The sequence below is a fragment of the Myotis nattereri genome (genome assembly GCF_964212035.1).
Source record: "Myotis nattereri genome assembly, chromosome: 1".
Lineage (NCBI taxonomy): Eukaryota > Metazoa > Chordata > Mammalia > Chiroptera > Vespertilionidae > Myotis > Myotis nattereri.
Window position 1 is genome coordinate 46,891,787 of NC_138075.1, and position 27,090 is coordinate 46,918,876.

The window sequence follows — 27,090 nt, forward strand, 5'->3', positions numbered from 1 at the left end:
AACTGTAATGTTGCTACTGTTATGAATCGTAATGTAAATATCTGATGCGCAGGATGGTCTTAGGCGACCCCTGTGAAAGGGTCGTTTGACCGCCAAAGGGGTCGCCACCCACAGGTTGAGAACCGCTGCTCTAGGAGTTAAGCACAGGTTAACACTGTGGACAGCAGCATGGTGCAGAGGAAAGGAGACCCAACAGGGAACTTAGGGGCCTGCCTGGAACTTCAGCAACTCATTATTTTGTAACTCATTCATTCATTCAATAAATACTATTTGAGTTCCTATTACACAGATGACATGGTAAACAAGACAGGCAAGGACCCCATTCTCCTGCAGCTCACACTCTGGGAGAGATAGACAGACAACAACAAAAGTTAGCAAAAACATAAATAATTTCAGCTAGAGAAAGTTTCTGTGAATAATTTAAACAACAAAATGGTATAGAAAGAGATGGGGTAGGAGAGCTATGATTGCTGTATTCCTGTACAAACTGAAGGACAAGGACCTGGGACAGCAGGTGCAAAGGCACTGAAGAGATACTGGGCACAATGAGCTTGAGAAACGAAAAGGAGGGCACTGAGGGCACTGGGCTGAAGCAGGGCGATGAGGGGAAGTGGCATAGAATAAAGCTGGAGGGCAGACGGAGGCAGACCTTGTAGGGCCTCGTAAAACAGGGTAAGGCATTTGGATGTAATGAGAAGCCACCGGAGGGTGTAGGCAGGGAAGTGACATGATCTGATTGACATTTATGTAAAATCACTGGCCTGCTGGGTGGGGAGGAGTAGGGAGACCTATTGGGAGGCTGTTGCATTCAGCCAGGCAAGAGACAGTGGTGGTTTGGACCAGCGTGTGGCTGTGAAAATGGTGAGAAGTGGTCAGATTCAGGGTGGATTTTGAAGAGAAAGGCAATGGGTAGATTTCAAGAGAGAGGAACTCAACACTAACTGCAACAAAGCAACTCAAAAGGTAACCATTGGCTCATATAACTGGGAAGAGCAGGGTGGAGCTGACCTTAGGGAGAACTGGAGCCAGAAGCCTGAAGATCCCCAGCTCTTCTCTCTCTAGCTCTCTCCCTGCTTCTAACTGGACATCAGGCTCATTCCCAGAGGCTACCATCTCCAGGACCCTGGACCAAGCTGTAGGAAGTCACCCTTACAGCCGGAGGACAAGCGGTCCCTTTTCTCAACTCCAGTTTGGCAATTCCTGGCAAAGGGCTCTAGTTCTAGTTGTCCTGACCTGGGTCATGTACCCATGTTTTGGATCAGTTGTTTCAGCCAAGGGCAAGGTGCCATGGATGACCAGCTCAAACCACATGCCCATCAGGAAGCCAGGAGAGCAAGGCTGAGAGCTGGACAGTCACTCCAGTGTGGGTCCCCAAGTGACCCCTTGACCAGGATTCTCCCTGTCTGCTTTGGAGGAGAATCATGGGGAGCCTGTCCCACTCCAGGTTTCCCACTCTTCTACCTGTTTCTTTTTTATCCCTCCTCTTACCCTAGTTCTCTCTGCTATCGCTTATCCAGTAACTATGATTCTGTGCCAGGCATTCTGCTAGCGATGAAAATCACAGACACTGCCCCTGGCCTCATGAAGATCATGTAATGGTGACTGTTGCTGACAGGTGCCATGAAGGAAACATATGCACAGAGATGAGAGCACATCACCAAGCTCTCCCTTCCTCATAGTTTCAAATATCACTCTGGACAAATCAGTTCTACCTTCGAATCTCCTTCCCTAACATCTCCAGTCCCCTGTCCCACTGCCTGGAATGTGGTGGGCAATGAGCAGTGGAGTGGAGTGGAAAGGGCTTTTGGTTTTTCCCTGTTAGTCTAATATCTGCCACTTCATAATTCTTCCAGTTTCAGCTTATATGTCATCCTGTCAGGGAACTCTTTCACATCAGATAAATATAGTGTATGGCTGGCCAGCTTGGCTCGGTGGTTGAGCATCAACCTATGAACCAGGAGGTCACGGTTTGATTCCCCATCAGGGCACATGCCTGAGTTGTGGGCTCAATTCCCAGTAGGGGGTGTGCAGGGGGCAGCTGATCAATGATTTTCTCTCATCGTTGATGTTTCTATCTCTCTCTCCCTCTCCCTTCCTCTCTGAAATTAATCCTACATAATAAAAGTCTAATATGCAAATCAACAAGACAGTGGAACAACAGGTGGTCAGTGCGCTCCCAGAGGAGGAGCCCTGAGCAGGGCTCCCAGCGGTGGTGGGAGCCTCTCTCACCTCCTCACCAGCAGCAGCGCTGATGTCTGACCGTGGGGAGTGGGCCTAAGCTGTCAGTTGGACATCCCCCTAAGGCTCCCAGACTGTGAGAGGGCACAGGCCAGGCTGAGGGACCCTCCTCTGAGTGCACAAATCTCGTGCACTGGGCCTCTACTAAAAATATATTTTTAAAAATATTGCGTATGGCTCTGGGTAACAAACACCCAATTTGAATGGTTTAAACACATACAGGTTTATTTTCTCATATAAGAATTTCTGAAGTAGCCAGTTACGAATGTCAAAAACTCAAGGAGATCAGGGCTGAGATTTCTGAGATTCCCTCATAGTCTCAGTATGGCTGATGCAGCTCCAGCCATTATGTCCACGTTCCAAGGAGAAAAAAAGGAAAAAGAGAAGAAGGACCACAGGATATAATGGACAAGTAACCTATCAGAGGGGAAACCCAGACAACAGGGAGAACCATGGACAAGGGCTGAGAGCCCCGTAGGCCTCAAGGTGATAGAAACTGCTCTGTACTCCAAGTCAGCCTGGTCTGCTCCCTGGGGTGAGCCCTCAGCATCAGCTGACACCAGGAGGGGTGGACATACCCTGGGCTAGCCGATTGTTCTTATCTTCATTTTCACAAACATCACTTACACTCAGAAATCAATGTCATGATTCAATTTGAACAATGATTCTGTCAGGTCCCTGTGGCACATTCTCTTCTCAGTAGAGAAAACTTCATGGAAAATAAATTAAATCTAAAAGTGGTGATGTAAGGAGAGAACACACAGGAGCAGAGATAGATGTGCAAGGACAGTCACTGCACTTTGTTTAAGATGGCAAAACAGCCCTGGCCGGTTTGGCTCAGTGGATAGAACGTCAGCCTGCAAACTGAAAGGTCCCAGGTTCGATTCTGGTCAAGGGCACATGCCAGGGTTGTGGGCTCCATCCCCAGTGGGGGACTTGCAGGCGGCAGCAGATCCATGATTCTCTCTCACCATGGATGTTTCTGTCTCTCCCTCTTCCTTCCTCTCTGAAATCAATAAAAATATATTTAAAACACACATACACACAAAAGATGGCAAAACAACACAAAACAAAACCTAAATGTTAGATAATATGGTATCAATAGAATTGCATATTTTTTCTAAGCATCAATTTTTTATATTAAATCCTGCAATTAAGTCCTAAATTATTGGTGCGTAAGCACTGACCTGATGCCTCTGTCTGCAATAGGGTGGTTGAGAGGAAGGATGGGCGTCCAATGAGAAGCCATCTTTACACAATGCTTTTTCAACAGATACATATTTTGCTGGGAGCATTTTGGGAACATTTGCAAAGTATTGGAAGTTTGGGCAGAATCTCCATGAAAGGTCATTCTGCAGCCGCCACCTTCATCCCATTCATCTTATCTCTATGGCATTTGAGACTTCCTATGTCATTGGCCCTTCTTCAGAATATTTAGTACTTCCTATGTCTTTGACCCCTTGCTTCTGGTTACAGTATAACCAGATATCTTCTTCAGTCCCTGAATAAATCAAAGTCCAACCGCAGAATAAAATCAGAGTCTCTCAGCCTTTCGTTTTAGTTATATGAGGTATTGAAGCTTAGTCATTCCCATAAACAGCACTCTGAATAGCCTCGTCTTAAAGAGGGCTTGCTCAATGTGTTTGAGGCATGTCCAACAACGGGTAAGTCAGCGCTGTGTGTTACTTTGAACTTTGTTGCTCCCACCTTTCACATGCAAGTCAACATTCTTTGAGGGAACAGAGGTGGCATATAGTTGGCCCCAGTATTAAAGCAAACGCTTCAGACAATTCAGTTAGGGCTATTTCATTGTCAAAGCTTTATTACAAACCTGCTGTGAGGGAAGGCCTCTGGTAGTCTCACTTTAAACATTCACTCTGGGTAAATGGTTAAATAATAGTGATTAGACTAGATTTTTTTAAAAAAAGAATGTTTGATTAAAAGGTCACTAAGACTCTTGACTGATGTCAGTTGGGTGAATCTTAATCCTTTTAAGTTTATCAGAAATTTTTCTAAGCATTTTAACCAGAAAGCATAATTTATTTTCAGAAGGAAGTTGTGAATTAAATCATTTAAAAAGGAAAAATTCTGCCCAGATCAGAGTTGGGGCAATTTTTCTTTCTTTTATTTTTCTTAAATTTTCAATTACAGTTGGCATTCAATATTATTTCAGGTGTACAGCATAGTGGTTACACATTTGTATAATTTACAAAGTAATCCCCCAGATAAATCTAGTACAAACCTGGCATCATACAATCATATTACAATATTATTTACTATATTCCCTAAACTGTACTTTACATCTCCATGACTATTTTGTAACTGCCAATTTGTACTTCTTAATCCTATTTCACCCAGCCCCCCGACCCTCTTCCCATCTGGCAATCATCAGTTTATTCTCTGCATCTATGAGTCTGTTTCTGTTTTGTTTGTTCATTTATTTGTGTGAGGTGTTTTTTGTTTTATGTTTTGTTTTGTTGTTTTTTTTAATTCCACATATAAGCTAGATCATATAGTACTGGGACAATTTTTCTTTTAAAGCCCCTCCTTTTGGCTCAGATAATTTTTAAAGATCTGTCTTGGTTTAAAAAAAAAAAAAAAGAGCCTTAGCTGGTTTGGCTCAGTGGCTAGAGTGTCGGCCTGCAGACTGAGGGGTCCTGAGTTTGATTCCAGCCAAGGGCACATGCCTGGGTTGCGGGCTCGGTCCCCAGTGGGGGGCGTGCAGGAGGCAGCCGATCAATGATTCTCTCTCATCATTGATGTTTCTCTCTCTCCCTCTCCTTTCCTCTCTGAAATCAATAATATATATATATATATATAAAAGAGTAGTTCTTGCCAGGTAGCTCAGTTGATTGGAGTGTTGTCCCAGTATGCCAGCGCTGCGGGGTTCGATTCCCCAGTCAGGGCACATACAAGAAGCAGCCAATGAATTCATGAATAAGTGGAACAACGAAAGGATGTGCCTCCCCCAAACCCCCTATACCGCTTTTCTCACTCTCTCTAAAATCAATAAATTTTAAAAAGGAGTCTCCTTTAAAAAGGAGTTTCTTGCCTAGTTTATCACTTTTTACTTTTTTTGTTGTAGTTGTTAATTTTCATCCGAGGATATTTTTTCCTTTTTCTTTTCTTTCTTTCTTTTTTTTTAAGAGAGAGAGTGGAAGGGAGGGGGAGAGACAGAGAGAAACATGGATATGTCTCTCACATCGACTGGTTGCCTCCAGCACATGCCCTGACCAGAGCCAGGATTGAGCCTGCAACTGAGGTACGTGCCCTTGACTAGAATCCAACCCAAGACCCTTCAGTCCACGGCCAAACTCTAACCACGGACCAAAAACGGCTAGGGCACTTTTTACATTTTGTAATAAATGGAGGCAAGTAGGCATACAAAACAAACACAATCATTGTTGCCAGAAGTGTTTGTATCCATGTTGATATTATTCCTTTGTTAAACAAGGGCCTTCGTGGCCAAAAGGTTTTCTGAAAGAAAGGGTTTATTGGGCCATATGCTAGCCAGAAAAAGGACCAGATCCTGGGACATACCGTCTAAACCCTTGGAAGAAGGGCTGGATGGAGGAGACAAACATGTCCACTGTCCTGGAGCTGACGGGGCTCTTTAAAAGGTGAAGCGAGCCAGTTCTAGGATAGGAATGACACAGAGAAAATTCTGAGATGTCCTGAATTAAATTGCAGCTGTCCTGAGGGTAGAAGGGAGAGAGACAAGAGGTTCATCAGTTAACAACTGCATGGCAAAACCAACAAAAGATTGCTTACATTACTGAATGTTGAAACTTAGAATTAACTTCCAGGTGGCTATTTCTGCATTTATCTAAAGAGAATAGCCAGGAGCCAATGAACCCCCCGCCCCCATACACAACCCCAGGAGCCTAAGCTTCTTGCTTACACTTGAACTTTCCAGACTGTTGCCCATAACCAATCCTAAAGAACAAACGTGTTTTCCTTGCACTCTGCACCTATCCCAGAACTAGCCCCATTCGCCTTCACCCATTCCCTTCATCTACAGCCAATGTAAATTCTTTCAAAACAACTTACGTCTTTCTTCCCCTACTTGGTGTATAAAGAGCCCTGCTGCTGGTGATTTAGACTTCATGTCCCCGGTCTTGGTTTTTTTCTTGCTTGCATTTGGTTTAATAAACTCATTCTTTTTAAAAAGCTTTCTGCCATGACAATTTTTTTTTGTTTAACAGGTGCATAGTCCGTAAGGAAGAAATATGTGCTGCTTCTGGATTGGATGTGGGCGATATTTATATTCCCCTTGGTTTACTCGGTCCACTGCCAGCAGCAAAGGGGTACTTCCTACCCCTAACCTGCTCCTGGGTCCTGGGTCTCACATCTGGCTTCCTTCAGATGTCATGTGGCCTCTCCGGTCTCTCTCCTTTCAAGGACACCCGGGCTGCCTCTTTAGCTCTCCCCTGGGACCAAAGACATTCCAGTCTCCCGGTGGGGGGAGTCTGTTGCACAGAACAGCCTCCTTAGCAGTCACCTTCTGTAAGAGCTGTGGGATGGCCAGCGTGGCCGGCCTGTCCTCAGCGGGTGGTCTTGCAGCCCAACCCCGCTTTACAGAAAGACTGGACATATTTGGGATTGACATTTCCTACGGAAACACAGAGGGCCTACTCCCTATCAGAAGCGCTGCCGCCTTGTGACGTCCCCACTGCCAATGACTGGACAGGCTGGTGAGCAGCGCCTCCTAGCGGAATTCTACTGCAACCACAGGCGGGGGTGGCTGTGGTACAATAGTAGTACCATCCCCATTTTACAATTCGGGAAACTGAGGCTCAGTGTATTTATTATCCCAGGTCACGTGGCTGATAAGTGGCAGATCCAAGTGTGTCTGATGACAAATGAACTGTGATCATCCTACAAAATCCTTTCCTCCTCTCAGCCTTCTGGTTTCTATCAGTCGCTGTGTGGTTGGCAGAGGGCGCTGTGAACAGCTCCAGGCTGCTCTAGGGGACAGCTGTGAAGAACTAGGACGCTGAAAATTAAAGGTAGCATAATGCAGGCCCTCTAACTCAAGGAGAGAAGGGATATTCACATAAATACAGATAGTTACACTTCAGACAGCAGCTCGGTCTAAGATGAAAACCCAAATGACTATTTTAGTTGTGTTTATAGGTCATGTTGTATGGGATAAGACCATTTTCTAATATTAGAATCACATTCCACTTGCCCTAAGACAGGATTCTGAAAGAGAACTCCATTGAAAGAATAGAAGGTTTGGGGTCCCATCTCACTCTGCTCATATATGATCAGATCAGGTGAGCGGATCACTGGAAATAGTCTCTCCCTTCCTCTTGCCGCTCTCTTTTTTATTCAACACACAGGTGAATGTATCCATGTTTGTGCACACATTAGCAACTTCCCTCGATAACTCCAAACTGTGTGAGAAGCAGAGGTCCCCACGGAGCATTAAGAGGACGCATCAGAACGACATCAACTCCATACAGGCAAGAGCTCAGGGGAGAATGTCTAAACTTGGCATTGAAGAATGTGTGACAGCATTTAGAAAGCAGGAAGGTGGGGAGGGCATCTAGGAAGGACAACGTGAACAAAGACATGGGAGCCGGGATGTTCAGAGCTCATAATTTAGGAAAACGGACTGGGTATGATTCTATGTGATGGGGAAAGTTGGTGAGAGTGGCTAGAAAGGAGTCTGGTCTCCTCTCTACAGCCAGGATCCTGTGTGAGCACATTCAAGGCGAAAGCCACTGCCTGGGCCTGGGGAATGAAAAATCTAATCACTAGAGGTCCTTAGAGGTCTTCTAAGAGCACTCCCCACCACCAGCAGGTATACCAGGATATCAGTTTCCCTAAATCTCCTTTATGGTATCCCTCTGTGTGTAAGGGAACCCACAGGGTAGAGTGAATGCCAGAGCAAGTGATTGAGCCTCATTTCCCTCAGGAGCAAGACAGGGACTCTGACTGACGCTCAGAGGACATAGGATTGCTGTGAATGCCAAAAGGTTAGGACCACGCTTTGGAACTACAGGGACCAGCTGTGAGGACCTTAGGTAATTACCTAACTTCACTGAGCCTCACATGCTCTTCAGTTATAATGGTTGCAATAATATTTACCTGGTACGAATGATATGAGGGTTAGCGGAACTAATCAAAATGCGTAGCCAGAGCGTGGCATATTAAATACGCAGTAAATATTAGTTATCATGGCTGAGAAAATGACACAGAATGACGGCAATAAATGAGATTTCATTGTGTGAAAACACATGACTTGTTCCAGAAAGAGTTCTTGGGGGAGATTAGATAAATCGTGCTAATACATGCAATAAAAAATCACGGGGACTCTTGAACCGGCAAATACCTCCAACACGAACGGCCTCGCCTCGGACCAGCAGGCCCCGCCCCTCGGTTTCCTCCGGCCCCGCCCCTCGAGCCCCGCTCGCTTGCGCTCAGCCCGACGCGCCTGCGCAGGGCGGCCGCCCAGAGGCGATGAGGGTGCTGGTGCGACGCTGCTGGGGGCCCCGGCCCGTGGGAGGCGGCGGGGGCCGGAGGCCGCTCCCCCAGTGGCGAGCGCTGGCCGGGCTCGGCGGGGAGGACGGCCGGGGCACCCGCGTCCGCGAGAAGCCGCCCTGGCGGGTGCTCTTCTTCGGCACCGACCAGTTCTCCCGCGAGGCGCTGCGGGCGCTGCACGCCGCCAGGTACCGGGGCGGGGCTCGGGGGGCGCAGCCGAAGGCGCCGAGGTCAGCCTTTGCTGCCGGCCCTACGGTTTGGAACCCCGTTGGGGAAAGCGGCGGCGCCCGGGGCGTGTGGGCCCGGATCGCGGCGAATCCGGCGCCCGGAAGTTGCGCCGCACCCGCCGGGGACTGTCGGGTCTGCACCCCGCACTCCAGGCCCGGTCCGTTCGTGCTCCGAGCGCTACCCGCTTTGCGGGCATCACTTCCGTCCAGCCCGACCACCGTCCTGCCTGGTTGCGCGCGGAGAAATCGGAGCTCAGCCAGCGGTTCTCAACCTGTGGGTCGCGAACAATGAAAATACATCCTGCATATCAGATATTTACATTACGATTCATAACAGTAGCAACATTACAGTTATGAAGTAGCAACGAAAATAATTTTATGGTTGGGTCACAACATGAGGAACTGTATTAAAGGGTCGCGGCATTAGGAAGGTTGAGAACCACTGATTGCCTAAGGTCCTCATCTGAGCTCACGGGACTAATATGCTGTGACTTCAAGTCCTCCCCTTTCCACCTCCTCGGATTCCTCTAATTTGTACCTCAAGTCCCTTGGGCGTCTTCACGGGCGCAGGCATCCCCTGCACACCCCTGTCTTACTCCTTTGCCCCCCACCCCCTTCCTGTATACAACTGGGCCTAGATATCTGGGGCTGAATGAGGACATAGTCCAAAAAGCAGGTCCAGATGAGTAAATCTATAAAGCAGAACGCTTAGGTATATATTTAGTATTTTTAAAAGTTAGCAAATACTGTTTACTAGAAGAAAAAAAAAAATTGCGATCCAGCCTGTCCCGACAGTTCATGATATGTGGGGCCTATACCCATGTATACGGCTCCATTTTATATTTCCCTGCTCTCCCCGCTCGTTTCTGTCATCTCCGTCAGGCCTTCCCCACATGCTCTTCACAGCAGCCCCTCATATTGACTCCCTCAATCCCGGTGTATCATATTTCTCCCTTCACACACACCCCTTGAAACCCTCCCTTCACACCTGCTCCCTTTGCTTACCCCACATACTGTACTCTCCACGTGCTGTTTTCCCGTACTGCCTCCCACATCTCTTACTGCAATATCCTGGCCCTTCTGCTGGTCCTCACTTGGTGGCTCATTACTCCTGCTCTTTTGGGGCCCTCTGATACTCCTCAGAACTCAACATGTGATGCAATACCTGCTAAATAAACCAATGAGCGGCCCCTCTGGGCACTGGAGTACTATGCAGCAGATAAAAAGAATGAGGTAGTACTGTATGTACTGTCATGGAATGATGCCCAAGAAATACATTCTTGTCCCCCCCCCCCCAAGTGTTTATCCCCCAGTCCCTCCCTTCAGAGACAGTCACTGCTTTTAGTTTCTTATTCTAGAAATGTTCGTTGCATAAATTAGCAAATGCATAATTAACCCATCTTTTCCAAAAGACTCCCATAATAGCATAGATAGTGTTAAGAGGGAGAAACAAAATATGGAGCAGCATATGTACTATCCCAGTTGTTTAAAATGTCTGTACTATATATGTTTCTGTATATTTCTAGAGCCATGCTGTCCAAACAGTAGTCAGTAGCCACATGTAGCTCTCCAAACTTAAAATAATTAAAATTCATTAAAAGTGAAAACTCGGTCTCTCAGTTGCTCATGAATGTAATCATAAAAATACTGTAGAGGTGTGTGAAATAGTTTAATACTGTCATTGTCTTAATACTGTCATATTTTCTTCCAATCTTTACAATTTAGGGACAACAAAGAAGAAGAGTTAATCGAAAAGTTGGAGGTAGTCACGGTGCCTTCCCCATCACCAAAAGGACTGCCAGTGAAGCAGTATGCTGTCCAGTCGCAGCTGCCCGTGTACGAGTGGCCAGATGTCGGATCTGGAGAATATGATGTTGGAGTGGTCGCTTCATTTGGCCGACTTTTGAGTGAGGCTCTTATTCTTAAATTTCCCTAGTAAGTTTTATTTATAAGGAAATATAGTAGAGAGACCTTGGTCTTTATGTATAGACCTGGTATTTACAAAATGCAATAATTTGAACTCTAATTGCTCTTTCTTTAGTATTTTCTCTTAAAATAAAACATTTTATTAATGGTATGAATTGTTAAAATGAATGATGCTCTTTCACGCACCCTCATTTAAATTTTATATATATGCTGCCCAGCCCCTGTGGCTAGGTGGTTGGCGGCAACCCATGCACCAGGAGGTCAGCAGGGTATTTCCGGTCAGGGCTGCAGGCTCCATCCCCAGCAGGGGGCGTGCAAGAGGCCACAAAAATGATGTTTCTCATCCATGTTTCTATCTCCCCCTTCCTCTCTCTCTAAAATCAATAAAAACTTTTTAAAATTTCATATATATGCTGACAACTCCCAAATGTGTCCCGCCAATTCAGATCTCTCCCAGAATTCCAGGTCCCTAATGCCCACTGCCTCCTCCACAGCCCTGTTTGGATGTCTAGTAGACATCCAACATTTGAAAGGTCCAGAACTATATTCCTGAACTTTTGCCCAAAATCTGCTCCTCCCCAAAATCTTCATCTCAGCAGATGGGACCGCCAGCCTTCTGGTTGCTTAGCTCCCAAACCTTGGAGTCATTCTTAATTCTTTATCTCACACCACACGTTTAATCCATCTGGAAATACTACTGGCTCCGCCTTTGACATCTGTCTGGAGTCTGTGTCTCATCATTTCCACTCTGGCCACTCACCTGTTGTACTGCAGTAGCTTCCTAATTGGCCTCTACTTTTGTCGTTGGCCCTCTCACTTTTTTACTAACCCAGCAGCCAAAATGATGCTTTTAAAGCATAAGTCAGACCAGTCACTGCTCAAAGTTCTCTGGTGGTTTTCCATCTCACTCAAAAACTAAAGGCCTGTGAGGACCGGCTTACTTGGTTTGGTCTGCTGGCTCTCTGGGCTCATTTCCTAGTACTGTTCCTCAGGTTTACCCCACTCCAGCCACAGTAGCCTCTGCTGTGCCTTGAACTCGCCAGCATTTACCTTCCTCAAAACCTTTGTACTGTGCCTAGTGTTCCCTCTGCCTGGAAAGCTTTTCTTCTGTATATCTGCATGGCTATTCCTTTACCTTCTCATGTTTCTGCCCAGTGTCTTCTTACTGGTAAAGCCTTCTTAAACCACTATTTAAATTGTAATCTCCCACCCAATAGTCTTATCCCCTTTTCTGCTTTATTTTTCTCCATAGCCCTTAGCACCACTGACAAACTTTTTACATATTCTGTTTTTTATTGCTTATCTTCCACTCACATTGTCACATAAGCTCCCTGAGGACAGGTTGGTTCACTGTTGCTTATATCTGCAGCACTTAGCACATTGCCAGCACATGCATTATGCTCAGTTAATATTTGTTGAAGGAGTAAGACTGAGCTGAACAGTGAAACTTACAATATAAGACCCATAGTCACACATTCTCAAGTGCATACTCATGGGAGACATTAAACTAATGACAGATCAGCAAATTATTTAACTTGCTCATTAATGGCTGATAGGAGTATTGGGATAAACAGTGAAGGTGATGGTACTAAAAGAAGCTTGTTTTAGGCATCTAATTGCAAACCAAGAGAAGTGAGGGTAATTATGTAACTAAACTATCTGAGATGCATGACAGGGTTTGAGTGGTTCTCATATAGTAAAAAAAAAAAATGCATTTTTTTTGTTGTTGTTTAAAAACTCCCAAACATCATGAGCTGGTTTTGTTGGTTTTTTTTGTTTTGTTTTGTGTTTTGATTTTTGAAATATTGGGGGCCAGGCAGGCAAGCCCAACTCAAGGGGAAGGACTTCCACTGGTGCCAAGGCCTCACCAGCCTTTTTAAATATATTTTACTGAATTTTTACAGAGAGAAAGGGAGAGGGAGTTAGAAACCTCGATCAGCTGCCTCCTGCACAACCCCCCACTGGGGATGTGCCCACAACCAAGGTACATGTCCTTGACCGGAATCGAACCTGGGACCCTTCAGTCTGCAGGCCGACGCTCTATCCACTGAGCCAAACCGGTTAGGGCACATCATGAGCTGTTTTGCAACATCTTTGTAACAGTGAATAGTTGTTCTTGCTCTATTTTTAATTGAGTTTCATTGGTCTCTTATGGTAGAGTGAATTTAGCTCTGGCTCCCTGTTCTAGTAGTACAAGACTGGACTTAACTGTTAGTTTTTCAAAATTTTGGGAAAGTTTAATGATAAAAGGTAGCATATTAGTTTAGATAGCAGTAACTAAATGGCACAACCCACTTGCATACTAATTTCTGCCTTTTCTAACTCAGTGGCATATTGAATGTCCACCCCAGTTGCCTCCCAAGGTGGCGTGGTCCAGCCCCTATAATCCATACTGTGCTTCAAGGAGACACAATTACTGGAGTAACAATTATGCAAATCAGGCCTAAAAGGTAAGAGCTTATTTTATTTTCTTGAGATTTTCTTGGTGATTTTGAATGTTGATCAGTTCATTGGAGGGGCTGGGTATGGATGAATGGATGATGCTCTAATTTCTCCAACTCCAGAGTCCTTCCTTTGCTTTTATACTTTTTCTGTTTTTTCCTGGTTTCTAACATAAGCCATAGTGTTTTGGTATTCATGCCCTTGTGACATTTTTAACTTGATAATTGAAATATATTATTAGCAACTGGATTTTTAGAAAAGATGTTATGTAAATGAGAAATGGATTTTTGTATAGTAGTTGCTATGAATCTTGGTTCTACTGGCCCTGGTTTCTATAGTAAAACTATGGTCAAAAATGTTTTGGAACCTGACATAAGAATATATTGTATACCAATAATTTTCTTAAACATTTAATTTTTTATTATACCTGCAGTCCAAGAAATAATTATTTACAACTGCTTCAGGAATGCATTAAGACTCTGCCAGTTGTCACCTTATGTCCCCATAGAAACTAATAATTCACAAGTTCAGAAGAACAACTCAATATCTGGGATTTGCTTTAATTCAGAAAAAGGGTGGGGGGAGTGTCAAAACTTGGATAATTCTAAAATCTGGGTAATGTATATATGGTGATTCATTAGACTATTCACTGTTTTTGTGAATGTTTGTGATTTTTCATAATAAACATTTTACTAAAACTTATAGGTTAAAAATAGAATTAACAGGTCTACAAAGTTAAATATTCAAAGTAAAGCATATTTCTAATAAAAACTAATGGCCAGTATTTCAGAGCTTGATGTAAAATATAAGACTTGTGGGAATGCAAATGTACTTGCACCTACTTATAATCAACAGTGATTATAATCTAGGCAAAACTCTTGTCCTTTGAGAAAGGAAATATAGAAAGAAATAATTAGGAATATTTTTATTGTACTTCCTTGGAAAAGAAATTCTTTGCTCTATGATGTCATTATATAAATAGAGATTTTTTTTCATAGTATTTATTACTAATGATAGAATTATCTATAATTGCAATCAAACCCCTGATATGCAACTTTATACTTTTACCCATTAAGAAAAATAAATTTAAAATCTAAGTATAGGCCAGATTTTACTCACCTTTCTTTCAAACTGACATTTATCTTTGCTAATTGCTAACAGTCAAATTTGTGGCCAAGGTTAAACTGTCCTGGTAGTGTGTAAACGCTCATGTAGACAGACATTTTGATTGAAAGAAACTGTCAGTAATCACATTACTATTTTTTTTTTTGTAGATTTGATGTAGGTCCAATTCTCAAACAGGAAACCATTCCTGTGCCCCCCAAGAGCACTGCAAAGGAATTGGAAGTAGTGCTGTCAAGACTGGGGGCCAACATGGTACATTTCTCGATATCACACTGCTTTTATTCACTTAGTAGATTTCCTAAGTGGTTATGATAAGAAGAACAATTTTATGATATATGGTTTTAATTCTTTAAGAGTGATTTCTATCCCTGACTTCCTAAAAATTAACATGGCATTTATGGTCTCATGTGTGTCTGAGAATTTACACAGTTTGGGTATTTAATAAAGGTTTTCAAATGAAACACGTGATCTTATGTGGGTCATAGTTTCACAGCAAGGCGTAAACCAGTGGTTCTCAACCTTCCTAATGCCGTGACCCTTTCATACAGTTCTTCATGTTGTGGTGACCCCCAACCATAAAATTATTTTCGTTGCTACTTCATAACTGTAATTTTGCTACTGTTATGAATCGTAATGTAAATATCTGATATGCAGGATGTATTTTCATTGTTACAAATTGAACATAATTAAAGCATAGTGATTAATCACAAAAACAATATGTAATTATATATGTGTTTTCCGATGGTCTTAGGCGACCCCTGTGAAAGGGTAGTTCAACCCCCAAAGGGATCGCGACCCACAGGTTGGCGACCCACAGGTTGAGAACCGCTGCTTTAAACTATCCTTCCCAATTTCACTCTCCTCAGTCTCATCCGAATTTCCTGAGTGACTCGTGGCTTCCCTCCAAGCACTTCTGTGCCTGTGTTCCAGTCATTTGCATCCATATGCGCTGGAATTCTGCTGACCCCCAGCTATACATGAACTCCATGGCTTTGTATAGGTCATTGAATCTGTATACAGTAGGGTCTGTGTAAATGCTTAATAACCAAATTAATGATTTTCATATGAACTAGTTAATTTTCTATAGAAGGAAACTTTTCCCCCAACTATATAGATGGTGTCCTATTCCAGGCACTCACCTTGGAAATGCTACTATAATAGTGGTTGTCATTTATTAAGCACTGACTTGTGTGCCAGGATACTTTATAGACTTATTTTTTTTTTACTTTTCCAACAAACTTTGAGGTAGCTCTTGCTGGTGACTGTTTTACAGATGATGCCACTGAAGATCACAGACAAGTAAAGTAACTTTTCCACAATGACACAGCTAGTAGGTAGTGGAATTGGGATTTGAATCCAGAACTATGTGATCCCAGAGTACACTCTGAGAGGCTCCACTGCCTTCCTCCCTGCAGGGTGAGAGTGTGGATAACCGAGCATAGTCTGTCCTGATCCTGAAAGCTTGCACATCCAGTCAAAGCTCAGCATTCACTGGAAGCACATCAATGACCTGCACTCTACAGAGAGCAGCACCTCTACTGAATCCCCACTGAGTAGACACGTGTGCTCACAGCTTGGACCAATTTACTACCTTACCTGCCACACAGCATTTAAAGCTATAGATAGTAATTTCATGATACTGAGTTGTAATATATTTCTGCTTTTGTTCTTTTCATCTTGAATATATTGCTCTCCTTTTTTAGCTTATTTCAGTTTTGAAAAATTTGCCTGAAAGTTTGAAGAATGGAAGGCAGCAGCCAACTGAGGGGGTGACACATGGTAAGTGAAAGCTATAGAGACTCTTATCCCTCCCATAGGTTTCCTTTGTCTTTTTTCTTTTTCTTTATTGATTTTTAGAGAGAGGCAAGGAGGGAGAGAGAGACAGAGAGAGAAACATGGATTTGTTGTTCCACTTCTTTACGCATTCATTGGTTGATTTTTAAAAATATATGTTTTTATTAATTTTAGAGAAAGGAAGGGAGAGAAATAGAAACATTGATTGATCGGCTGCCTCCTGCACACCCCATACTGGGGACCTAGCCCACAACCCAGGCATGTGCCCTGACCAGGAATCGAACTGTACACCTCTTTGTGCATGGGATGATGCTCAACTACTGAGCCACACCGGTCAGGCTAATTGGTTGCTTCTTGTATGTACCCTGACTGGGGATTGAACCCACAACCTTGCTATATCAGGACAACATTCTAACCAACTGAGCTACCTGATCAGGGCAAAGGGTTTTGTTGGACTTGATAAGCATCTGAACACTTTGACTTCTTCATTTGCACATTTCTCTTAATTTTGACTAAAGGTTGAATGCCCACTTGTATGTCCTTTTCTAAAGAATGGTTGGTTGCCCTAACTGGTTTGGCTCAGTGGATAGAGCGTCAGCCTGCGGACTGAAGGGTCCTGGGTTTGATTCCGGTCAAGGGCATGTACCTTGGTTGCAGGCACATCCCCAGTAAGGGGCGTGCAGGAGGCTGCTGATCGGTTTCTCTCTCATTGATGTTTCTAACTCTCTATCCCTTTTTCTTCCTCTTCTGTAAAATCAATAAAATATACTTAAAAAAAGAATGGTTGGTAAGGTCTCCCTCTCCCTGTTAACATGCAGTTTCATGAAAGAATAGACATGTTTTCTCTACTCTTTATGTTGAAAAGTATCAAACACAGAGATAAGTTGAAAGATTGACTATCTATGTAACCCAGAGTCAACAATTATTAGTGTTTGGCCATATTTTCCTTTTTTTTCTCTAAATGTGTGTTTGTTTAGTATATGTATTTTAATTTCTGCTTAACCATTTGGAAGTATGCATCATGACCTTTCATCCCTAAACACGTTAGCATGCATCGTGAAAAATGAACAGTTTCACAATAGCATCTAATATCCAATCCATATTTAAATTTTCCTAATTGTCTAAAAACATTTTATGCTGTATATTTTTCAAACTGAGATCCAATTGTAATTAGTTGTTATGTCCCTTTATTCTCTTTAATCTATAGTAATTAATTCCTCCACTATTTCTTCCTTCCATGTTACTTTTAAAAAATATATATTTTCTTATTGATTTCAGAGAGGAAAAGAGGGAGAGAGATAGAAATATCAACGATGAGAGAGAATCATTGACTGGCTGCCTCCTTCATGCCCCTCAATGCGTGACTTATGGCATTTCTTTTTGTCTTGCAAAAGTTTATTTTTATGTCACATTTATGATCCTTTTCTTTAATTGCGTTTGAATTTTGAATTAGAGGATTTTTTTCTATACTTAGGTTATAAAGAAATTCACCCATGTTTTCTTCTAGTACCTGCATAATTTATTTATTTTTATTTTGTATTATGGAAAATTTCAAACATATACAAAAATTGAGAAAATAATGTAACGAATTAATCTTGTATCTATTATTCAGTATCAGTAGTTATCAGTTCATGGACACTGAACTTGCTATTCATTTTTGCCATTGGCTTTATCTTGTAGCCCCTAAGATTTCTGCTCGTACCAGCTGTATAAAATGGGAGGAACAAACTTCAGAGGAAATATTCAGACTTCATCGTGCCATTGGAAGTATAGTAAGTTGGAAGTCAGAATACAGTTTTACTCAATTTTGTGTGTACTTCACTTTCAAAATATTTTTATTTAGGAATGAGTCTCATAAACTAAACCTTAAAAGTTCTGAAATTCATTTTTTATTGTGGTAAAATACATATAACATAAAATATATCATTTTAACCACTTTAGGTCAGTAACATTAAGTAACCTCTGATCTTTAGTTTGTTCTTCAGAAAATTAGGGCTGATATAATATATATAAAGCATCTATTATGACCAGATTACAGTATATGGCACAGAGGAGGTACTCATTAAATGATATCTGCTATTATTTATTCATTCATTAAACAATATTTAACGCCCATATTATGTCAGGCATTATCCCAGGTACTATAGATAAAATGATGTGGGAAGACAACAAATAAGCAAGTAAATGAAAATATCAGATAGTGTGGTAAGTTCTTTGATGAAAATTTTAAAAGGATAGACTAACTGGAGGTTATTTTAGATTAGCTAGATGGGGAAGACCTCTGAACTAATATTTAAGCTGAGATCTGAAAAACAGTAAGGAGCCAGCCATGCCGAGATCAGTAAGAGCATTCCAAGCAGAGGCAAAACCAGATAAAGACATTACAAGAAAAGTAAACTAAAAATCAATATCCCTTATGAATATAGAGGCAAAACCCCTCAACATAATTAACATACTGAATCAAACAACATATGGAAAAGGATTATACACTATGATGAAGTGAGATTTATCCAAGGAATGCAAGATTGATTCAACATACAAAAATCAATCAAAGCAATACACCATACTAATAGAATAATGGACAAGAGCCACAGAATTGTCTCAATAGATGCAGGGAAAACATTTGACAAAATCCAATGTCTTTTTCTTTTATATTTATTTATATATATATATTGATTTCAGAGAGGGAGAGAAAGAGAAATAGAAACATCAATCGTGAGAATTATTGATTGGCTGCCTCCTGCACACCCCTACTGGGGATCAAGCCTGCAACCTCAGCATGTGCCCTGACTGGGAATCAAACCATGACCTCCTGGTTCATAGGTCGATGCTCAACCACTAAGCCATCCTGGCCAGGCCAGTGTCCTTACTGATTTTTAAAAAATGCTCAATAAACTAAGAATAGAAGGGAACTTTCCCAACCTGATAAAGAACATCTACCAAAAAACCCTCAGTTAACATATTTAATAGTGAAAAACTGAAAGCTTTCCCCGCCTAAGATCAGGAGCAAGAGAACTATCACCACTGCTATTCAGTAGTGGAGGTAATAGCGCAGTTAGGCAAGGAAAAGATACAAGGGGCCAGATTGGAAAGGAAGAAGTAAAACTACCTCTATTTGCAGATGGCATGATCTTAGATAGAGAAAAACAAAGAATCCCCCCCCCCCCCCCCAAATGTTAGAGCTGGTAAACAGTAAAGACCTCTGTGTGCATGGACTGGAAGACAGTTTTGTTAAGATGGTACCATTCTCCACATTGACCTACAGATTCAACACAATTACTATACAAATCCCAGTTAACTTCTTTGCAGAAATTGACAAGCTGATTCTAAAATTCATACCAAATCCCAGGAGGACCAGAATAGCCAAAAATTCTTGAAAAAAAGAACAAAGTTGGACTCACACTGCCTGATTTTAAAACTTGCTGCAAAGCTACAGTAATCAAGTGTGGTACTGACAAACATAGCTATACAGCTCAGTGGGATAGAATTGAGAGGCGAAAATAAACCCATACATTTGTGTTCAATTAGTTTTTTGTAAGGGTACCAAGACAATTTGATAGGGAAAGAATAGTCTTTTCACCACATGGAGTTTGGACAAGTGGATATTCACAATCAAAAAAATGAATTTGGAGTCCTACCTCATACTATATATAAAAAATGAACTCAAAATGGATTAGAGACCTAAATGTGGGAGCTAAAACTATAAAATTCTTGGAAGAAAACAAGGGTAAATTTTAATGACTTTGAATTAGACAATGGTTCTTAGATATCTTGCCTAAAGGATAAGCAGCCAAACTAAAAATAGAGAAATTGGACTTGAAAATTAAAAACTGTTGGGCTTCATCCTGGCCAGGTGGCTCAGTTGATTGGAGTGTTGTCCTGTACACCAAAAGGTTGCAGGTTTGATCCTCAGTCAGGGCACATACCTAGGTTGTGGATTCTATCCCTGGTCTAGGCGCATACAGGAGGCAACTGATCAATGTTTCTCTCCCAAAAAACAATATAAAAGCATATCCTCAGGTGAGGATTAAAAGAAACAGTTGGGCTTCAAAAAACATTCCCAGAAAATGAAAAGGCAACCTATACACATTTGTAATACCTTAACTAATAAAAAAAATTTAAAAAAAGGCAGCCTATAGAACAGAAGAAAACATTTGTAAAACATACATCTAATAAAGATCTAGTATCCAGATTATATAAAGAACTCTTAAAACGCTAGAGCAAAAAGACAACCTGATTAGGAAATGCACAATGGATCTGACATGTCTCACAAGAAGACATATAAATTACCAATAAACCCATGAAAACATGATCAACTTCTTTAGTCATTAGGAAAATGCAAATCAAAACTACACTGAAATACCACTTCACACCTACTAGGATCACTATAATTTAAAAAACAGACAGTAAAGGTTTTGACACAGATGTGGAGAAATCTGGAACCTTCATACATTGGTGGTGGGAATGTAAAATGGTGCAGCTGCTGTGAAAAACAATTTGACAGTTCCTCAAAAAGTTAAACACGGAGATATATTACTACATAGGATCCTTATTTCTGCAGTTCACCTTTCCTCGCCACTAAGAAAAGCTGGTGCTATAGTAGAAAGAGCCAGAAGGTGAGATTTAATTCCTAGAGCTTCCATTTACTATGAAGAGCAAAACCCTTATCTTCTCTGAGCTTCTGCTTTTTTACCGCTAAAGAGGGGTTGATTACCCCGTTCACAACTGTCAAGATCAAAGGAGATAAACTGTGAATTTAAATCTATGCAAACATATAATTTTAACAGTAATGATGGTGGACCCTGAAATGACTATATTTTTACCATCCCTTTCCTTTCTGCAATGCTCTGACGATAGATGAAGATAAGTTTTACCTCCTCAAGAATCAAAATTATTTTGGGGCCCTGGCTGGGTAGCTCATTTGGTTTTATTATGGTCCCAATACACCAAGGGTGTGGGTTTGATCGGTCAGGGCACGTACAAGAAGCCACCAATGAATAAATAAGGAAGTGGAACAACATATTGATGTTTCTCTCAAATCAATTTTAAAAAAGAGCTGTATATTTTTATTATATTTCTAACATATTCATAGCTCTCAGTATATATAAACCTCTTTTTAGTCAGTAAGCATGTTTCTAAAGTATTTTGAGTTCTTTGAAAGAAAAAGGTTACACACATGAAAAAACTTCTATTGGAAGCAATATGAGTGAAGCAAAATGTGTCAGCAAGTTATAAAAGAGAATACTGTACCAAAACGTGTCATATCTAAGAATATGAACACTATGAACTTTTCTTCAAATTTAATATTTTAAATTTAATGTTCAAATCTTTGCAACCACTTAACTCTTCTAAAAAGTAAATGTCTTCTTTAAGGGATCTCATAAAAAGAGCACTGAGCTGAGGATGAAAAAACATGGATTCTGATCCTCGGCTTTGCTACTAGCTAGCTGTGTCTAACCTTGGGGAAATAGCTGCATTTTCCTGGGCCTCGTTTTCTTCACCTATGACATGAGATCAAGCTACACAGTCTGAAAATAAACTTATTTTTAATTCAGAAAATCGAGAGAACTTATTTTCTGCTATGTGTTAATTTTATTAACATCTTTAAATCAAGTTCTAGGGTTTCAGATATATATTATGTAATAAAGGTGGCATTTCACATTGCAGGAAAGGGTGAGATGGATTACCCAGTAACTAGCACTGGGACAACTGGTTAGCATTAGAGAGCTACCTTTTAAAATCAAAATAACATTTAGATGGATCAGGGATTTAATTTTTTTACAAATCCCACCAAAGACGGAAAAAAACACAAATAATTGTATAAGATTTAATAATCTTGAACTACAGGTAGAGCCTCCTTAAGCATGACGTGAACCACTAAAGGTATGAGAGAAAAGATTGATAATATTACTCCATAAATATAAAAAACTTATGCATGAAAAAAAATAGTGTAAAAAGTCAACTAATGGGGAAAAGATTCATAACACTCGAATTAAAGGGCTAATTTCCTAAAAATATAAAAGGTTTTCACAAATTAATAGGCAAAGATGAACAACTCAGTTTTATTAAAAAATGGGCAAAGAGCATAAATTGGTAGTTTTCATAAAAAATAAAATGTGCAAGTAAATATATGGAATGCTCCTCGGCATCACTAATAAAGAATATATTGTCATTTTTTTCTATCAGCATTTTAACAGTGAAATGTTGATGCTTTTTAATCCAGATAGCCCATTAAAAAAACAATAACTAGCTCAGCTGGTGTGGCTCAGTTGGTTGGGTATCATCCCATGCACCAGGAGATCACAGGTTTTATTCCTGGTCAGGGCACATGCCCGTTTGCGAGCTCAATCCCTATAGGAGGCAGCCAATGTTTCTTTCTCATCGATGTTTCTATTTCTCCCTCTCCCTTCTATTCTCTGAAATCAATAAAAACATATATTTTTAAAAAGAAGCTATTAACAAAAATTAAAAAAACACAATAACTATCTTCAAATATATATGTATAAAATTCCTCAAATATATAAAAGTCCTCAAACATGTATCTAGCAGGCTATTACCACATTTTTCAATTTTATAATAGCAAAAAATTAAAAATAATGAATATTGATCATAAAGATACTGGTTTCATAAATTATGGTACATTCATAAAATGACATACTATATAGCAGATAAAAAGAGTGAAATAGATAAGTGTGTACTAATGAAAAGTCCATGATTTATGGTTAAGTAAAAAAGTTCCTTATAAAACTGTATGTTCTAGGTTTTTAATAATAATATTGGTAGGGAAAAAAAGGATATTACATCCACCAAACTGTTAACAGTGGTTACCTCTGGGGATGGGAGTACAGAATAGTTTTATTTTCTAAATTTTTAATATAATTGCTATGTGTATATATATATATATATATATATATATATACACACATACATACACACACACACACACACACATATATAAAATTTGCATTTTTATCATGTACATATATTTTTAATTAGAAATAATAAAGATATAAACATTGATTTTAAAATAGTGTTTAATGTTAAGGTCTTATAAATTCTGGAGACTGATATAGAAGGTCTGTGTTCCGTTGCGTAAGATTTAGAAACTGAGTTCCCAATTCCTCTGTAATTGGGAGACAAGTCAGACCTGATTGGCACAGAATGGTAGTTAAAAGGTTTGGGGGCTGAGGGCATTTCTTTAATCATCCCTTCTTTAATTATATTTGCAGATTCCGTTACAGACACTCTGGATGGATAACACCATTAAACTTCTGGATTTGGTAGAAGTTAATCGTTCAGTCCTCACTGGTATTAACTTTTGAATAGCTGACATAGAAAATGTTTTCACTATAGTCTATTTGAAAATGTGTCTGTTTTACCATAGGTCACATTTACAAAAAATAGGAATTCTTTTAGTTTGTTTGGGTTCAATAATGATAATATTTTACATTCATTTAGTGTCCATTCACATGTATTTTCTCATTTAGTCATCACAGGAACCTGGGAAGTAGGCAGAGCATGGTACTATCCCTTTTTAAGCTCTGTGATTTCCTACACTAAGTTTTTCAGGGGGTGCAAATTGACTTGGTTAATTTCATTCTGGTGAATATAATGAAAATGTCTGAGACGCTCAGGGAGCTGTTGGGCCAAGGTATGCCATTTCACAATACAGGCCTGTTCTGAGGCCCATTAGTACCCTCCCAGTGTGGACTGAGGAGTGTGAGCCACAGCGGGTGCTGGTGCAGTTCAGAGTCGGGGTTCCCCAGAAATCTAGGAATTGGTATGTGTTTGGTCATGGATGAAGGGGCCAGCTAAGATCCTGTATATTTCTCCACTGGTAGCTAGTTATTTCCCCCAAATGGTCAAAACTTCTGGATTCCGCATTTTTAGGTTGACCTTTGAGAGACTGGGTAAAGGACTCATAGCTTATGTGTATGGAAAGCTTGCGTTTGGGTTCAAGGTACACACGAAGTACTGTGGCTCCATTGTAAGTTTGGGTTACAGAGTCAGGTCATCAGCAAATGAGTCCTCTCTAGATTAGTGCCGCCTCCCAAGATGATTTAATCTTTAAGAAGCATAATGAAGTGTAATTATTTTCACTCTCTCATGTCCCCACCCCCTCCATTCTTTAGATCCAAAATTAACAGGACAGGCTGTTATTCCAGGATCCATAATATACCACAAACAGTCACAAAAACTTCTGGTTTGTTGCAAGGTACATTTCCTTTAGTTTAAAATTATCATACTTGTTTTACTGAATTTATAGTTTGTATCATTTATCATTTTTAGTTGGGACTTCACTGAACTGCTTGTCTATCAGATTGAGGCAATGGACAGTTTTTCTTAACAAATAGTAGAATCTCATGTAATTTTTTTAAAGTGATGAAGTTTTTCCAAGGCATTGTTATTACTCAAACAATGAAAGAAAATTCAGTAACCAAAGTGCTTCTTTTTGAAGAAATTTGTATATGCTAAGTAAACCAATTTAATTAACAAGCTCTTTTTATCTTGTTAATATGACTATCATAAAAGATAGTCCTATCCAAGTATTTAGCTGAACTACAGTGCATGTGTCCTAATTGCTTTTACTACTGTTCAACGGTGGTTAGACAGATTTCTAACAATTTAAAACGACTTTGAAACCATTATTGTTTTATAAGATAACTAGAGGCCCGGTGCACCAATTCATTCATGGGTGGGGTCCCGAGGCCTGGCCAGCAATCAGGGCCGATAAGGGCCGGGCGATTGGGGCCTGCCTGCCGGTCTGGGGGAGGGACAGGGAGGGACCACGGGTCGATCGGGGCCTGCTGGCTGGGGGGAGAGACAGGGCGCAGGAAGTTGGCCTCTGGCCCCAAAGAGGGAGCCTAGGAAAGGGGCCGTGCCTGCCACCACCCACCCCTGGTTTCCCCAGGCGGGTTCGGGAGAGGAAGCAAGGGTTGCCTGGCCAGGCGTGGAAGGAATGGACACCGAGGCCACTAGCCGGCCCCAGGAGGTTGACTGTGGGAGCGCACTGACCACCAGGGGGCAGCTCCTTCATTGAGCATCTGCCCCCTGGTGGCCAGTGCACATCATAACGACTGGTCATAATGGTCACTTAGGCTTTTATATATATTGATGATGTTTTCCTAAGAAGTGTTCCACATTCCTTGCATTTCCTTCATAGGGTGTATATGTGAGATGTTTCATGCTCACGAAGGGATGTTTAAAATGTATGATAGATTGATCTGACCTACACAGACTGTAGATAGAGAACTCCTGCGTCAACCTCCCTTCATGTCTCTTCAACTTATTCTGGAATAACATTGGGTGCATATATCTTGTCCTTGGCTGGGTCTGTAGTTTGCTCTCATAGAAGAAGCTGGTGTTGTCTGCAGATGTGACTTTGAGATCCACCAGTTGTGTCACCTCAGACCAATCACTCACACTGTCTGGCATCAGTTTTCTCTGTGGATAGTATTGGATCTGTCTGCTTTTTAGAGTGCTTGTATTCTGATAACCAGTCATAATAAGAAGCATGGACACACTCTGAAAACTATAAAGCACCATGCAAACATACCTTTTATTCTGCCCCTCTATGTTTAAGTAGGTTTATACAGACTATACATTTGTTATCACTCCTTGATAATAAACTTTCAGAGTCAAAGAATCGTATACGTTACAGTGCTCTTTGCAGCTAAGCATTTAGTAAAAGTGTTTTGGTTGGTTTATTTGTTTTCATGATAAAGTTTTATAAACTACAATTTACTTCATTTTACTACTACTTCATATTCACTCTTTATCTTTTGCCCTTTAGGGTGGCTGGATTGGTGTTCGGTCAGTGATGCTCAAGAAAACACTAACAGCTGCTGATTTCTACAATGGATATTTGCACCCCTGGCACCAGAAAAACTCCCAAGCTCATCCAAGTCAATGCAGATTTCAGACTCTCAGACTTCCAACAAAGAAGCGGGGGGAAAAAATTGTTGCTATGCAACAGTGCACTAAGTAATTTAGAAAGAAGATAGATAAGACCTATTACATATTTGTAATTTATTAAAAGCCTTATTCATAAGGAATTACTTTGATTTTCAAGGAATATGACACTGTTGGAGAAGAGAAGATTATCCAAAAGATTAATTACCTCACTTCCTGCTTTTTGTTTAACAATAGTTAAAAACTTTTCTAGTCTGGGCAATGTGGCTCAGTGATTGAGCCAAGTGGTCACGGTTCAATTCCTGGTCAGGGCATATGCCTGGGTTGTGGGCTTGATGCCCAGTGTGGGGCATGCAGGAGGCAGCCGATCAATGATTCTCTCTCATCATTGATGTTTCTATCTCTCTCCCTCTTCCTTCCTCTCTGAAAACAATTTAAAAAAAAAAAAAAACCCACACAACTTTTCTACTTGAATAACAAAAGAAACTTTAAAAAAAAATTTTATTTATGTCAAAGTCAAGGAGATTTTATATTTCCCTAAGAGCAAGTGCAACTAACTGATAATGCATATGTATACTGAAGAGGTTCTTTAAAAGCATCTATTACATTTTTAAAATTTATGTACTCTGACCAGGTTTTCATGCAGGAGTAATCTGCATTTCTGCTTTTCAGCAAGTAGTGAAGTCAGTTATTTAAATTCCTCTGCTACCTAGTTCCCATCAAGTAGTGAACAGACAATGGCAATCTGTCACATTGAGCTTTACTGTAAATTCACATTTTACATCTAGGTTTTCTTGAAGTGGGAATATCCTAACACTTTTCAATGTATTTACACAATAAAAGTTATTGAGCATCTGGTCTGTGCAAACTCATCTTCTCTGTCTCTGAGAGAGTCAGGCACTTCTGGAGGAGGATGGGGTACAGGGGCCAGCTGTTA

At 40.9% G+C, this 27,090-nt stretch overlaps 1 protein-coding gene across 1 annotated transcript; it reads left to right on the forward strand.

Annotated features, from left to right (window-relative positions):
* Positions 1–8,706: 8,706 nt before the first annotated feature.
* Positions 8,707–27,013, forward strand: MTFMT (mitochondrial methionyl-tRNA formyltransferase; the record flags this gene model as incomplete). The annotated part of the gene is made up of 9 exons (XM_081101734.1): positions 8,707–8,915; positions 10,680–10,889; positions 13,208–13,330; positions 14,597–14,699; positions 16,151–16,226; positions 17,922–18,013; positions 23,471–23,549; positions 24,374–24,456; positions 26,035–27,013. The coding sequence occupies 9 exons, from the start codon at positions 8,707–8,709 to the stop codon at positions 26,227–26,229; spliced, it is 1,170 nt and encodes a 389-aa protein (XP_080957860.1). The 3' UTR covers positions 26,230–27,013.
* Positions 27,014–27,090: the final 77 nt, after the last annotated feature.